Source organism: Gouania willdenowi, chromosome 20, assembly GCF_900634775.1.
Source record: "Gouania willdenowi chromosome 20, fGouWil2.1, whole genome shotgun sequence".
Taxonomy (NCBI): Eukaryota; Metazoa; Chordata; class Actinopteri; order Blenniiformes; family Gobiesocidae; genus Gouania; species Gouania willdenowi.
In genome coordinates, this window is record NC_041063.1 from 2,521,839 (window position 1) to 2,539,261 (window position 17,423).

Consider the following 17,423-nt stretch of genomic DNA (forward strand, 5'->3'; position numbering starts at 1 on the left):
TTTTGTGCTTTTATTTTCATGTAATTTTATGCATTTTTGTCATTATTTTGTGTTTTTCTCTCATTTTATGTGATTTTGTTGTAATGTCATTTATTTTAATTGCTTTTCGTATATGTTTGCTCTCATTTTGTGTTTTTGTGTATTTATGTCATTATTTGTCTTTTTTTGGTGTCATTTAGTTTGTTTCTCCCTCTTTCTGTCAAAATCTTTTGTTGCTTAGTGTATTTTTCTGTCATTTGGAGTCATTTCAGAGTCATTTTGTCCATTCAAACACAGATAGATAGTTTTCAATGTTTCTGGTGCATCAGATTATATTACAACAATGATGATTTAGTTTGGTGTATCGATGACTGACTTTATTTAGAATTAATTTACTAAATGAAAGCATGTGTGTATACAACGTAGACACCACAGTCCTGATGATGTAGAGATATGGGTGAGGGCTGCCCGTGTTAAGCCCACAGCTGTCCAACTCATGTACTTTATGACAACGAGGAACACTTGTCTCCTTGTTGCATCAAAGCTGCCCCCATAGATGGCCCCTGTGGGGAGGCCCACCTGCAGGTCCGCCAGGATATTTCTCACCTGGGCAGCGTCGTACTCTCCCCATGCCTTTTAAGATTAATTTTTCCTCAGGGAAATCAAAATTTTGCCATGTTTTTTTCCATCCACTTTACTTGTTTCCCTCGATGCTGACGCACCAAAGACAGAAACTGCATCAGGACTGGATATGTGTGGAGTATCCTATCCCTAAGTGGATTTACATATTACATTTCAGGGAGGCTGATTCTAATGTAAACCTCATGGACTGCCAGCAGGAGCTTTAGTCTGATGATTAATCTTGTTTTCAGTGTTAATGCGACAACAAACATCACACGGTGCCGACATATGTACACAAAACAGCCACAATCACTTCACAACACGTGGTTTGTACCACACAAATACAGGTGCTTGCTCTACTGTGTGTTTGCCTATGTGTGTGTTTGTGTGTGTGTGTGAACGAATAGCAGCACAGCTAAATCCTCATTTGAGTGAGAGGCTCCCCCGACATACCGCTGACCCCTACCCTGACCTTCCCCTCCCTGATTCTGACAGGAGCAGATCTGCCTCATATTTCATCTGGTAGTGAAGAGAAGGCATCAACACACAATTTCTCTCTCTCTCTCTCTCTCTCTCTCTCTCTCTCTCTCTCTCTCTCTCTCTCTCTCTCTCTCTCACACACACGGACGGACAAATATGAACATATTTTTCAAATACTTTACTGCAGTCTATCTACAGCCCTCTGTTCTTGTTATTTACATCCCTATATGTCTGCTAAAGTAGTATCACACACACACTTCCACCACAGCATGGCTTCACAGCCACAGAGAACTTTGGGACCATCCACATCCAAGTGAAGCAGGAGCCATAATGATAGGAACCGTGTACAGCTGGTGGACCTGCCTATAGCCATCCGCGTGCTGCTACTCCCTGGCCTTAAGCGCCTTGCTGCATTTTCTGCTCTATTTATACATCGCCGCCTCCACAGATTGATAAAAGGAGAGTTGCTAATAGCGCAAGCGTGGACCAAAGCCCAGCACATGTGGGTAGAGGATGCTGAACTTGATTCACTCCTTCCTTGTGGAAATGTGGTTTGTTTTAAGTTTGGGCTAGACTTCAAGTTTTATGTTTGCTAACATTTACACCCAAAGCTAACAGAGCGTTGGAGTTATTACAATGAGTTCCCTTGTTATGTCCAGGTGTCTGAATAAGCCTCTGATGACATTGGTCATGTTTGAAATGAGATACTAACATGCTACTCATGCTAAATTTCACATCACGTTAGTATATAGTGCTTTCACATTAGATAATATGAAAAGATGGAGGACGTGAGAAATGAAGTATGCACATTAGTCATACTCAATGACCCCATGATGCATTACGAGTGGAATGTAAAGTCATCCTGGGACCGGTTTAAAGCTAAAAAAAATTACCCCCTTTTCATAACAAAAGCATCTCTTCTTGTCTTCCATTAGTTTTTCAGCACTTTTGTAAATAGGACTCTTGTTTTGAAGTCAACTGGAAGTTTTGTCAGTAGCACAATGGCAAATTTTATGGATCAACATGTTGATATTCTACTGGGTCACGTTCTTGCTTAAAATGATTTCAGAACTTTGAAAATGGAGAATAAATGCAGATATTTAGCCTCAGTGTGCGTCAGGTTTTTGTCATTGTGGGTTCCAAATGCATCTTGGGAAACTTTAGGTTATTTACATAATCCCGCTTCTATGACTAATATGAGTGCCATAGTGAGATATCGAAACAAATGTTATGAAATAGAACTTGGAAGTATCTTCAGTGGGAACGGCCATCACCGGTCATCATCCTAATCATACTTAGTATATAGAAGACAGTATGTACTCATTGAGCTTGTATTGTATAGTACGCAGTGCCATTTCAAACACAGCCATTGTGTTTCTGCACTTCCTATAAGTCTTTGTTCAAAAGTGACAACCAAATAAATAATTTCCTCTAAATCTCAAGGCTTGATCAAACATTACCAGACCGTACTGACATCATTTTAAATTAAATATGACTAAAATCTCAAATCCATCTAATCTAATCTGGTTTGTCTGCTGTCCTTTGTCTCTGTCTAGCTCCCACACTTCCACCTACCACCAACGCCCCGAGCACGACTCCTTCAGACGAGTGTGACGACGACCAGGCAAGCTGCCACAGCGGCACAGGTGATGACTACGATGTAACAGGTGCTAACATCGCCTTCATGAGACTGCAATCACCCCCCCCCCCCCCTTCTGGCTTTGCTACCAATGGCTGCCTCTAAAGTTTAATACCTCTCTACTTGTTTCCATCTCATTTGAAAGTCTCACTCCATCATTTCATCTCTCCACTATTTTTCCCGTGTTCTGCTACTGACCTAGTAACTTAACCAGCCTGCACGTCCCCCTGTGACGCCCCATTACCCAGCAGTCTCCAATGATGAGCATGGCACTATCTTAGTCATATATGTTATATAAGAACCTCATGCTTGTTATAAAGACATTAATTTATGCTAAGAATATGAAGACGAAGCATGTTAATTAGCTGGCTACAATAAAACATGAGTTATGTATGAAATGTAGCTCAGTGCATGTTTTACATTTCTGCAAACTATGGATGATTTGTGTGTTTGTTTTTCTGGGCCAGAGACAAATATGTAAAAAGCAACTATTTCCATTATGCAGATAACAAAAATTGCAAACAATTGCATTGAGATTGTGAGAGTACATTTATTTCATACCAACTCACACCCTCCAAGATGTTTAAAAACCCTCAGGCAGTAGGATTTGTTTTTCAGCCTGAATAAAATGACTTTATCTGACATCCTCAACATTTTTAAAGATTTCGGAGACTTTACTTTTACTTTTATTTGCGGGTGCAAAATGTGGGTGCAATGGGACATGTGCATGACTTCATCATCACTTTTATATTTTTTGTTTGGTGTATTTTTCTGTATCGTATGTTTTTTGGAGTCATGTGAATTTGTGTATCTTTCTGTTGTCTTTTTGTGCATAAATGTTTGCTGTTTTTTTTTTTTTATTTAATTTTTTTTTGTAAAGTATGTTTTGTAAAGTCGTGTATTTTTGTATCTTTCTGTTGTATTTTTGTGCATTTTTGGTGTAATTATTGTTTTTTGTTGCCATTGTATTGTGATTCTGGAGTCATTTTGTGTAATTTAGTTTGTTTTTGGTTTTTTTTGTTGTAATTTTGTGCATTTCTGTTGTCATTTTAGTGTATTTTTTGTATAATTTAGTGTATATTTTGAGTCATTTTCATGTTTTTGTTGTGGTTTGGTGTATTTTTCTGTAATTTTTTTGGAGCCTTTTTGTATATTTTTCTGCTTTTCTGTTGTCGTTTTGTGTATTTCCTGTATAAATATTGTTTAGTTTCTTGTTTTACGTCATTTGTGCATTTTTTGTATTATTATTGTTGTTTGTTGCCTTAAGTAGTGTGATTCTGGAGTCATTTTGTATCTTTTTTAGTGTAGTTTTTGGCATTTCTGTTGTCTTTTGTGTAATCTTTGTATAAATATTTAGTTTTGTGTATTTTGAGTAATTTTCATATTTTTGTTGTCGTTTAGTGTGTGTGTGTGTCCATCCATGTGTACCAGCCTACTTTTCACTAAACTTATTAATTTTCAGTAGTTAGGTGTAGTGGCAGGTGTAAACACTTAGATCTGACTCAGAGTTTAACACTACAGTCACTACCACGCTATGAACGGATGTGACACAAACTGTAACCGGACTAAATGGTGGTCCGTTATACACTCACACACTTACGTACCTGCACACATGTCACATAGACTTTGATCGATGCCATTGCCGTCAATCACTTCTGGGTGAGGTCTGTCCGGTCAAAATGGTGTATGGTCAAACTAACATGAAAATAAAACGTACAATAAATCATCACCATTTTTCCTCAAAAGAGAAAAGAGAAGTCTTGCACGCACCGGAAGTGAGCTGTGCAGTAAATAGATATAAATAGTGCGCTAGTGCCCCCTCACACCCTGAGGTCAAAAGCTGCCATTCAGACGTGAAATGAAATTAAAATAAACATTTGGAAATGACAAAATTACTCCAGAATAAGAGATGCACAAACTCTGGGTATTTGGAAGCCGTCGTCAAAGTTTTAGGTCGAACAGGCACCGTGTCGGGGAGATATTTGTTCCACTCACACGCACCACACCTTTCCATCATTATAGTAGAGATAGATTTGTATTCATCATTCAAAAAGGTTCACCAAAGTCCCTCAGTTAAATTGTCTTTGAATTTTAGTTGGTAAAGTGTATTTGAATTTAAAAAAATGGTCTATAGGCTACAGTGGTATGATTTAGATTAGATCACAATTCAAAAAGTGTGCTAGTTTTACATCTTTATAATGACTTGGGTAGGGACTGGAAGGAAACATCTAACTAGCTAACAAAGCTACTTGACCCTGTTAAGCAAAATACCATATTTTGCTCAATGCACTCCAATACATTACGTAGCTGTATTAGCTCGATGTGCTTTTATGTTTTCAAATAATCTTCGATTTATCATATCCATAGTGTGCATAATCATTAATTTTTGACACTGTAGCCTATACGTCTATATCGTTATCCAAAGCTAGGCTAATCTTGCTAATGTTCTACCTTGTGACAGGTTTTACTGTGACGCAACAGACTCCCACACCTGAAGTGGACACCATCCCAGGTAAGATAATTCTATTTTCTTAGCCCACATGCTGTGACAGATTACACAGCAGTATCCTATGTTTGATGAAATACTGAGTAAATATTTAAACTCTCATTGGTTGTTTGGGATTCATTTCCACGGCTTTATCAGGAAGCTTAATGGTTTCTCTGCTCTGATGTGTGTTTGTTATTAAAGCAAATGTTATGGCCTTGAGAGGCTCCTGCTGACAGGGTGAGTGAGGTTGTGTGATGAGAGGCTAGCTGATGATTAGCACTGGTACTCTGCTGCTGCCTTCTCAGCATAATCACTAATAACTGGGCTGACACCGAACAACACACTTACACACGTATGAACCGGAGAGTACAACGCAGATGACCAGTGGAAATTTAGCTGCACTTTGGGAATGGAAGGGGAAGTGCACGGACACGCACAGACAATCGCACGCCGCAGTGTCTCCCTCCGTGGGGTTGATGAGACAGCATCCAGCTGAGAAGATGTGCCCCAGACTGACCTTGGCTAATGGGCCATAGGCTCCACCCAGACGCTCTGTGGTCGCTCTGCAGTCTGCTGGGACACCTGTGATAATGTGATAATAATAGAGTAGGACTCAGGTGAAATTGTCAACATTACTACCTATAATACCTGAACTACTCACACCAATCACTGCTGAAGGAAGATTTATAGAGATCTGTTGTGTTTTTTCAAAATAAGCTTAAAAAAAACAATGAACGATATTGCTCTGTAAGGTTTTTTTGTACAGTGTACAGTAGCTTATTCTAAGTCAGTCACAAGTAAAACTGTAGCAGCAGGCCTGCTGTTCCAGCAAACAGCTCACACACAGGTCAGTATCAGAAGCAAGATTGTGTCCAGTGACTTGGGAGTAAACATTCTATCTTCTTAGGCTGGGCGTAGCCCATACAATAGTTTGGTTGGTGCAAGACGTTTGGGCCAATTATCAGTCACACCACAGGCCAACTCCTGCAACTGTGATTTATGAGCTTTCATGTGGTATCAACCAAATGTGGGTGTGTGGGTGTTGAGTCATAGCAACATGCAGCTAACATGCAATGGGTCTTCAGAAATAACTGGTAGTATAAAGAGGAAACCTAAATAATATATATATATCAGTTTTGTTGCTTACTGTACGATCAGCATTGTCATTATTCCTGGGTTCAGTTGATTCAGTTATTTTGAATAAAAAGGCAAACTTTACAAAGAAAGGTCTTTTCATAAATAGAATATGTGTATGCAAAGGCCAGTTAAAAGCTTCCTTTCAGAAAGAGGTTCTAACTCCCATAATCCACCTCTTGTGAGTGGGTCTTAGCATCGTCTGAAAGCATTTCATGCTTGAGTTTAAAGTCCAACACACTCTTGCTTTTTGATTCTATTCTTTGGAAGTCCATTTTCATTTGAGATCAGAAACACCATAAAGCCCAAAGTCCCACTGGTTCTCTGTTCTGTATGGAGGTTTGGTTTGGTTGGTTCGGCTGTTTATCCAGGATGTGGCATTGTTCAAACATGGCTCTGACACCCTCACTGTAGGTGTTGTTAAATCTTAAATCTCCATCCTCATTATCTTTGGCTCTCAGCAGGGTTGCTATAGATGGTTTTAGTCAACTGGACAATGTGTCAGGTCCCTGTCTATCATTGGGCTTCATCTGTTGCTTGTCGTGTGTTTTGATTATTGCTACAATTCATTAACTACATAAAATCTACACCATAATCTGTAAACATCACAGTCATAGTCTGCTTTCCATCAATGTGTTTCCTCACCTGAGACTTAAAATGGGATGGACATCACTTTGCTGCCACCTAGTGGAAATGCTGGAGTTGATACTCCAAAGTTTATCATAGCTTTTGTCTATGTATTAGCAAATTGTTATTCTTCCATAATGTGATCATAGGTGACTTTTCCTCGACAGCTTTTCTGTGGTTTGCCTGTGACTTTGGCTGGGCCACCAGTCCTTCCTTCTGCAGCTGGACCTCAGAGGACACGGGCTCTAGATGGCAGATCCAGTCCAGTGGCACCCCCACCCTCAATACTGGGCCTAACATGGACCACACAGGTTAGCACTCATCAGAATACTGATTGATAGAGGGTTTTGTCTAGTTGTGGTATGAAAAATACATTTTAAACCTAAAAAGTCTTCAAGCCTGTCAGTAATGTGAGATTTGTTTCTATCACAGGTGGTTCGGGAAACTTTATCTACACCTTAGCGATGGGTCCCCAGGAGACGGAGGTGGCTCGTTTGCTCAGTCCTGTGATCAGCTCTCCAGACACTGACCTGTGCGTGTCCTTCTGGTACCACATGTTCGGGTCTCACATTGGTACACTGCACATCAAACAGCGCAAACAGACAGTGGACGGACCTGCTGACGTCCTGCTGTGGACTGTCAGTGGTCACCAAGGAAACCGTTGGAGGGAAGGTCGCGTACTTGTGCCTCGCACTAACAAACAATATCAGGTATGTTTTGAAAGGTGATATCAACTATAGTCAACCTCCACTAGGAATTACATTTGGAACACATGTACTACAGTTTATTAGTAAAGCTAATATGTGTTATATGCGAATAAGGGGCGGAGACATCAAAATTCAGGCTTGCCATTGCCCATCTCAAATAATACAATCAATCAGGGTGCTGGATTTGGTTATAATGTTCCTACTTCATTTGCATTAGGTCTACTTGTACTTAAGGCTCTAAGAGAAAATCAATTCGGCTATATATTTCACTGCCCGATTATTGAATCGATCCAAAAAATGTCCAAACCTTTTTTTTTAATTGATTTGGACTAAAAAACAAAAACATTTAATTGCACTAACATGTGCATAGCACATAAACTCCCGGTCAGTGAACCACGTCAGACCTTGTTAAACTACTCCGTAATACATTTTAGCTTGGAGGTTGATAGCAATTTATTTTCATAAAACATACTAGGCACTTTTATAGATGTATGTGGTTACTTTAAAAAAACAAAAAAAAAACCTAACAGAATCAGAATCTGTTGTAGAAGCAAAAATGTAATGTAATTTGACTGTTTGATTAACATACCACTTGTTTTTTATATTGGTACTTGAATTACAGTTAATTACCATTTGCTTGTTCTCACAAGTTTAAGGAAAAAATAATTGTATTTCATACTGTTTTGTACTTGTAAAGGGGAAATTTGTAATTATTGATATCACAATATACCGTGATTTTTTATCGTATTGTTTACTATTGGGATATTTTGTATTGTGAAATGTAAATCATGAATCATATTGTATCAGATTCATGGTAATTCACACCCCTAATGCTACTAGTGAATCTTGTGACTTTACTAGTTCTACTAGTAGACTAAAAACAGTCTACTAGTGCTTCTAGTGAGATCTGGAGTGTAGGCCTACTAGGTTTGTGGCACACCTATGCTCGAGTACTTGTAGATCTTATTAGATCGTCTACTAGTTGAAAATGTTGTTACTAATACTGTGGTACTCATAAAGCTTTGAGTGCTTAGTAGTAATATATTTTAAGAATAAGAGTAATAAATAGATAATTAATATCAGTATTTTTCAAACATGCTGTGGGTGTTCTGACGTGTCTCCGGTGGTAATACTTCTGATTGAAAGGGTGGGGGTTTGATCCCAACGCTGTACCTCTTGGGCAAGTCACTGAATCCTAAGTGGCTCCCAATAGTTGACTAACGCCTTGCATGGGAGAACTGTCCTGTGAGTGGGTGAATGACCTCATATATTGTAAAGTGCTTTGGGACTTCTTTGGTGGTCATAAAAGTGTGGAATAAATTAAATCCATTTACTACTGGACTGACAAATGTTGATTACATGTTGTCCAAATTTGAGTACTAGTAGAGCTTAACTATGGTTGATATAACAAAATTTATTTTTTCTTGATCTACAAAGATTTAAACCAAGCAGAGTTACAAGTATATGTAGTCACAATTAGTCATGGTTTTTTCAGGTGGTGATTGAAGGACTCGTGGAGAGAAAAAGCTGGGGAGACATTGCTGTTGACGACATCAAGGTTCTCAATGGGCTGAGCTCTTCAGAGTGTAAAGGTGAGATTGATTCCAACGTTTGATGTCAGTTACTCACCTGAGAGTAGACTTCACAGCCCAATGGCGCTTTGGTTTTCTTTGGTTCTCACTACATTTGGCTTTTCTCTCTAAAAGATCCCGATGTTCCAACTGAGCCGATGTTACCAGAAGATAGCTCCAATGAAATCAGTAAGTTGTTAAATGTGAAAGTAATATTCCAACCTTTATCAAGCTCTGTGTTCTGCATTGTAGCTTATTTTCTGTTTTGCTCCCCCCAGTTGAAGAAATCACAGAGTATCCCGACTTTGTAGAGACCAACCAGATCAGTGGGGCAGGCAACATGCTGAAGACCTTGGACCCCATCCTCATCACCATCATAGCCATGTCGGCCCTGGGGGTCTTCCTGGGTGCCATCTGTGGTGTGGTCTTGTACTGCGCGTGTTCGCACGGAGGCATGTCTGAAAGAAACTTATCAGCCCTGGAGAACTATAACTTTGAGCTTGTGGACGGTGTCAAGCTAAAGAAGGACAAACTTAACGTACAGAGCTCATACTCAGAGGCGTGAGACCGAATGTGTTCACATGTGACTGTACGACAAGTAGAGCTCGCACAAGACTGTTGACATTTTCTCGCGTGTATACACGAGTAGGCGGGCAAAACCCCTCACAACTTCACTGGACGAGGGGCAAGTTCAGGAACCCATGGGAGGTTTGGACTGATCCACGCTTTTCTCAGGAGCTGCAGTAAAAAGAACCTACCAGTAGGGGACACTGTGTACAAATAAACTACAGGAAAAAAATGTACAGATGATTTATATATATTTTAATTTTCTATTTTGAGTTTCATTCATTTTTACAATCAGATGCTGGTGTTGAGACCAATTTTATTAATAATGTTTAAATTATCTACAGTTTCCTGAAAAACTATTTTCTTTTTACATTTTAAGACGTGTCAAAAATCCCATTAACCATCAGAACCATAGAGTCACCCTTGTCACTTTTACAGACTGGCCCCAGAACCAGTGAAGTCTGTCCCCCTCACTCTAAAGTGAAGGTCCCATTAACGGTGATATATGGTTCTAACAGTGCCTTTAGTATTTTTCGTTGGCCTCGCCTGTTGAAAAGAGCTTTTTTTTTCTTTTACATAGTTTAAGTTATAATGACGAGAAACAGGGGCTTTGTAGTCTGTGAAACAGGGGAACATTTGTATCACAGCGCGTTTATTTCATTGGGTTTTCTGTTCAAAAGAAAACCTACACACTGTAAATAGTTTTTAATATATTTCATTGCCCTTTTTAAAGAAAGTAAAAGGACAAAAAGCTGCAGTATCCCTTTTTTCATGGGTTTGTGTGTATGTGTGTGCGTGTGTCTGTGTCTGTGTGCAAATACAATCCTCCTTATTAAAGGTGCAACAGTGTTCATATTACTCAGGCAAGCAAAGCTTTTGTGCAGCGTCATTGTGCGTTCAAGCCGCTTGTCATCCAAACATCGCAAAATACTTGAAGGTAAAAGTCATGAACACCTGAAAGGGTAAACACTTCAAATGCTCCACGGCTTCAGACATGATGAGGAAAGGTATTAAATGTATACCAGCATACCAAAAAAAAAAACAGAATCCCATTAGCTGTTGTTGCTTTGCGTTAGCTCAGATGTGGCTCAGGGCGACTGTGGATCAGGTGGTAGGTAGATGGTCGTCCTCTGATCGAGAGGTTGGGGGTTCGATCCCAGTACCTGACTATGTGTCGAAGTGTCCTTGGGCAAGACACTAAACCCTAAGTTGCTCCCAGTGGTCGACTAGCGCCTTGCATGGCAGTCCTGTCCCACTGGTGTGTGAATGTGAGAGTGATTGGGTGAATGAGCTGATATGTAAAGCGCTTTGAAACTGCTTCAGTGTGGTTATAAAGCGCTATATAAAATCAAGTCCAGTCCAGTCCATGTAGCCTAGCTAGCACATCGCTTCCCATCACTGTGGATTGTTCAACATAGAAGTGCTTTCTGGACAATGCAGCGTCAAGAACGCACTTTGTTTCTCAAAGGAAAGGGTCTGAAGAATGGTGCTAGTAGCCCTTTTAGCCAGAGACTTGTTGTCTCCAGTTAAATCCCAGCTTGTTAGCGTCCACATGCTGTAGCATAGCTTAAATGCCTTTATCAGGCTTTAAAGATTTTTTTTTTTGGGTGAGGTGTCGAATTGCATTTCAAACATGTAGCAGCAGCAGCCATATTTTTGTGATGTCAGAGCTGACGTCATTAGGATTGGAAACACTGGTGAGAACACCAAGGGCCTGTACTACGAAGCTGGATTTCCTCTTATCACGTTAAACTTGTGGATTTATTTGGCGTGTGCTGTACTGTGACACACTGGCTAACTAAATTACCGTGGTAACTTATGCTGATTATCTAGCCTGGTCAGGACCAAGTTATGGAGTGGATAAGATCTGAGAGAGTCCCGCCTCCTGACCAATCAGTTCTATTGGAAAACGACCTGCAAGTTGTTATAAGATCCCATTTGGTGTGTATTTGAAAGCTGTGTTTAGGAAAAAAAAAGATTATTAATGGATAAATGCAATCCTTTCATTTACCATATTCTGTCTGAAATCAACTCGCTTAAGTGAGCGTGTTCAAATCCCGATTCGTAGTACAGCTGCTCTGTCATGGAGAATGTTTGGTTAGCCCGCTAACGGAGAGATATATTGGATATACCTATCCAGCTTCATAGTACAGGACCAAGAGTCCGGTAGAGGGGCCTCCATGCTCGAGTTTTACCAAAGGTAATGTTTGCTCCCTTTTCTGTTCACTACCACTAACACAGCAAGTATGACAATGGCCTGAAAAAGACAACGACAAGGTAAGCAAGGTGTCAGTTTTTCTCTGGTCACCGTAATGTGAACTTTTTAGGCCATTGTTTGAAGGTGGGAGACCTTCCGATCTGAAGGTCTGGAAGGGGGAAGGGGTTGTTATTGACTGATCCGGACGACAAGGTGCACCCGGTGGAAACACAAACAATCAAAAACAAAATAAAAACTGAATCCTGAGATGTTTTTTTTTCCATTCGTGTGCTCTGTGTGTCGTGCAATGTGGTGAAAGCATCTCCAGTTTATTTATCCACAGCTTCATCATCATCTGCCATGTTCACTATTCTCTGACACGCTTTGGCAAACTTTGGCTGCAGCAGCTGGAGAAAAAAGGATACTGTAGCATGGACCCAACAGAAACAATGTTGCACTGACAAATATATTGAAGACTTTTATGTGTTTATAGAGTTCATTTCCAGAAAAATAAATAAAGAAAATCGAAAACTCAAACAAGAACTATTGTTTTGCATTCATCTTTATATCATTTTCAAATATGTGATGTGAATAAAAACTGTTTTCAATATTGAAAAGGTAGGCTATATATATTTTAAAAATCCCACCATGTCCAGTCCCTACATTTTACATGGCATACTAACGCTTCATTTTGTACTGTTATTCCAACATTGTGCTGATTTATTTATTTTTTTCTACAAAAACAAGTACAAAACTTTTTTCAATACTGCTTCTGTAATTTGCTGTTGTAGCAAAAAAAGAAAAAAAACCCAACATGAATAAACAATGTTTTTTAAAGGGAGTTATCGTGTGTCAATTCCAATGAGGAGTTGGTTTATATTTGTGTGACAAAGAACACAAATGAATTCATTTTTAAGTATTTGATCATACAAGTGACACAATTTGAACTAAACACATTTGCTTTGAGATTTATTATTTTTGTTAAGTCAAAGTGGAATTCCTTCAAATATATCAAGTCAGTCGTTAGTAGGATGCATTAAAAACTATAAATGAACAATTGTGGCAAAGACACAATCTACTCACGAGAACATAATTTAGATTACTAATATTCATACAATTTAGTGCTGCTAGAAAAAAGAATGAATGAAAAAAATCTGCAATTCCTTTTCAAAATAAGAGATTTATAATTGAAATGTATACATAAATAAAATAAATAGATATCCATGCACACAACCATTAACTCTTATGGAAACTTAGAGACTCCCATCAACCTGAGAAGATTTTTATGGAACACAGATACAGGGAGAAGCTGCAAAATCCACAGAGAAATGTCAAGGTGTAGTAGTAGCCCCTCATTTCTATTTAAATAGATTTTATTTTTCTGGTTTAATTCTTTTTTTAAATGATCAACATAAACTGCAGTTTAAATGTCATAAAATAAGTTATAATTGGAGCTATTCCTGACGTCATGATCAAAGTGAATGAACGTCATATGAGAGAAAAGAACTTCTAGCATCAACAGAATCAAGAAGAATCTCTGCAAAAAAAATTAAATAAATAAAATAAATTTCATTTATGCAAACAATTCGCTGTTCTACCGCTAGATGTCATAAAAGAGCTTTTTTCAGAGACCATTAGGTCAGAATTTAACTTCAGACAAACAAAAAGCTCATTTAATTGTTTCTAATTGGTTTTACTTGTTCTTAGTATTGGTATGTTGTTATAATATAAGTTAAGGCTATCAAAGTAAAATAATAAAAATACAAATAAAATCCACTCCACGTAGTGAGAAGCCTCTGACTAGTCTACAGTTCGGGCACTCAATGTTCAATAAACCAATTGCATTCAGTCTTATTACATATAACTTGACTTCATTTTGCAACAGATAGAGGCAATCGTTTTACTTCCGTTTTTTTTCCTTTAGAGAAACAGTCTCAACTATTTAAGGAGGCAGGAACGTGTGTATCTAACGCCAATCACAGTGGAACCACATCAGAATGCCTTTATTGTCATTATACATTTGTACAATGACCTTAAAGTGCACACAGCTAAAAAGAAAAACAACAGAAGAAGAATATTAAAAAAGTAACTAAGGTATGATGGGCTATGTAGTTATTTACAGGTAGCAGCATAGTCAAATATGAATAGACTTTACAGAAAATAATAAATATTTGCAAAGTATGAAATGTAAACTGTTGAAGAAATGAAAATATAAATATTGGACAGTATGAAATGTAAAACTATTGCAGAAATATAAATTATAATTATTACACAGTATGAGGTAAACTATAGCAGAAATGTAATTATTACACAGTATGATGTAAAACTATAGCATAATTATAAATATTGCATAGGATGAAATGTAAAACTACTGCAAAAATATAAAATATAATTATTGCACAGTATGAAGTAAAACCAATGTTACACAGCATGAAGTAAACTGTAGCAGAAAATATAATTACTCCACAAATATCTACATTTTATTTTTAAGCATATCTATTTTGTATGCCTATAAAATTATGTCTCATAAAATGATTTATAAGGAATTATTTATTTATTTGGAGGTTGATTGTTATTTTACTGTATAATAATCACACAGTATCTATGATGGAGTGTTACAGTAAGTTAAAAAAAAAATAAAAATAAAAAAAAAATCAGTTTTCTGAATACATTTTTTAAAAATCTGTTTTACGAATTACAGTATTTTATTTTTTTTTATTTTTTTTTCAAATCCATTTTCTGTGTGACAATCAGCTGTTTGGAACATAATGGAACCTGAAATGAACAAATCGAATAACTCTGTTGTCATGGGCGGCGTTCCAAAACAGCAGAATTGGCAACCAAAATGTGCTCCTCCTTTCGCTCAACAATATTTATAAAACGCCGTTTGATGACGCCTTTGGAGTTTAGGATTGTTTAGGTGTAAAGCCAAAACTGACCTGCTTGAAGTCGCTTTGTTTCTACAGGAAGAATTGGATTCCTACAGGATGCTTCATGGATATAGGTTTATGCACTTAAAATGCATACAGTCTGGGTTGGTGGTGTCCCAGAGAACAGTGAGATATCTCTTGGAATTCTCGATCTGGATGGGGTTGAGCTGAGGTCACGCCATTGTCGCAGGAGACGTGTGTATGCAAACCTAGGGCCAAATTTCTTATGGCATGTGGATTCTTATGACAAACTTAAACCATATGGAATATGCATCAGTGGAGCTGTCGATGGATTCTCTCGTATGGTTACATGCGTTTAAGCAATAGCAATCTTAAAGTTGAAGCCGGATACTTCACAAATGAAGTGACAATGACTAGGTACTCCTGCAAGAATACGATCAGACATGGGCACAGAGAACTGTGTACTAGAAGAACTACAAAGGTTTCTGAGAAACAACAATGAAGACAATTTTTCCGATGCCTGTTACATCACTGGATCCAGTAACCACAATCAAAGGATTGAGAAGTGGTGGGGAATTGTAAGGAAACACCATGCACAATACTGGATGGATATTTTTCAGATAGTGAAGAACCAGGATTTATTCTTGGGAGACTTCCTCGACAAGAATCTCCTGCAGTTCCAGTGTATGGAAATATTAGAAGTAAATCTCCATGATTACCAATTTTATTGAAGTCTTAATTTGTTATTTATTAAGATGGGCTGTATACACGCAAGCGTCACGTGACTTCCAAGTGAATTCTCAGAAGGTGCTGCTCTCCCTGTTTTCATTATTTCCCATTGGCCAGTTTAGGTCACGTGATAAGTCAGTCATTGGCCAGTTTAGGTCAAGTGATAAGTCAGTCATTGGCCAGTTTAGGTCACGTGATAAGTCAGTCATTGGCCAGTTTAGTCCGTACATCTACCCTACAAATAGACTACTTTCTAAAAAGTTCGCCTGATACGGACTTTGGTGACGTGAATTAAACGAAGCTTCAAAGCAGACAATTTGCTTCGAATCATTTTTGCAATCGAGTAATTCCAGGAATCGTTTTAGCCCTACAATTCTGAAACAATATTATGTGCACGTCGATAAAAATTGTAACATCAAAGCCCAAGATGTCACTTGAGGTCGGACTGGGTGATGCTGTAGCCATAAAATCATTTTCACTGAGCTGTACATCTAAAAATGTCTGAAACTGCTCAGTCTGAATGGGAGAAGATGATGTCATTGCATTATTGGTGTGAGCAATCAAAACTGGCATGGTGTCATCAAGATCAAATGGTTGGAGTGCACCTCCACCACCTTCTGAGTCATCCACACTGCTGCTGGAGTTTCCTTCTCCTGAATCCACAGTAACCCCCAATTTCCACTGGATGCGGCTCCGTTGCGTTACGTCACCGCCGCGTCACCGGAGCTGATAGGTTTCCATTTTAGTCTATGTGTTAATTTCCACCGGGTCCGCTGCGCTGCGTGTCTGCTCCTTCCCAGATGCGGTAGTCCGGTGCCCTCCACCAGATATATGCAGGGCTTCTATGGTGGACACCGGAGCACGACGCATCAATCAGCACAGAGCAAATGAAGCTAAACAGGAAATTAAGCACGTACTCCGCAATAAAATATCGGTTTACTTTTCAAAATAAAACACTTCAGATTATATTTCAAGTAAATACATCATCAAAACGTCATAACGTCAAAACAAATTCACATCCGCTATATTGATTCCTCTCATACTATAACTACACTGTAAAATGCAGCAACTTTGATTTAGTTCATGTTTTACTGGTGTAGTTTTATCTCTTCTCTGTTGGCTGTTGATAAAAAATGTGTCTACGACAAATCCAGAGTCCAACCTTCTTGTTCTCCTTCGTTAGGAACACTGACCTGTTTATCTGTTTATTGTTGTGTTTATAACACACATTTAACCACGTTCTCGCGCAATTATATAAATATTGTGAGAACTCCTCTGTCTCGTGACACAGTCGTTCAAACGGAGAGCACCGCGGCGCACTCAAAATGCAACCGGTGTGAATTACAGGACGGCGAAGAGCGGTAAAATACCGGATCAGTGCCGTGGCGCAGCGGAGACGTATCCAGTGGAAACCCCGGGTTAGAGGTTGTTCACATGCATTGCTTTGATGTTCTTTGTTTTCATTTTCTGTCAGATGCACCCCACCACCAGGGTCTGCATGACTGGCTTCATTTTCAACATCTGACTCATCTGTAACAGATGGCTGCTGGTTGCGTCTTCAGTTAAATCCACACGATTCATTATTATTGCTTAGCTCTATTGTCATTTATATTTTCGGTCAGTTGTGCTCCACCAGGCTCTGGATGACAGCTTCATTTTTCACATCTGTGTTGCTGCATTTGGCAAAACTTGTGTTGAGGTAAATCCTCAGAATGCCAAATTTGTGTAACGTGTACAGTTGGCCAACAGTGCTTCCTGCATCGATTTGTGTTTCTTTGAAGTCATAAATATCA

At 38.7% G+C, this 17,423-nt stretch overlaps 1 protein-coding gene across 3 annotated transcripts in view; it reads left to right on the top strand.

The window, feature by feature from the left end:
• nrp1a (neuropilin 1a) overlaps positions 1–10,039 on the top strand; it is a 73,589-nt gene extending 63,550 nt beyond the window's left edge. For 2 of the 3 annotated variants that reach the window (XM_028434461.1, XM_028434462.1), the window contains 7 exons: positions 2,637–2,747; positions 5,181–5,231; positions 7,136–7,279; positions 7,401–7,678; positions 9,171–9,267; positions 9,382–9,435; positions 9,525–10,039. In XM_028434461.1, the coding sequence (XP_028290262.1) occupies positions 2,637–2,747; positions 5,181–5,231; positions 7,136–7,279; positions 7,401–7,678; positions 9,171–9,267; positions 9,382–9,435; positions 9,525–9,811 (1,022 nt within the window). In that variant the 3' untranslated portion in view covers positions 9,812–10,039. The remainder of the gene's footprint in view (positions 1–2,636; positions 2,748–5,180; positions 5,232–7,135; positions 7,280–7,400; positions 7,679–9,170; positions 9,268–9,381; positions 9,436–9,524) is intronic. The other variant, XM_028434463.1, reaches the window with a different exon arrangement.
• The last annotated feature ends 7,384 nt before the right edge of the window (positions 10,040–17,423 follow it).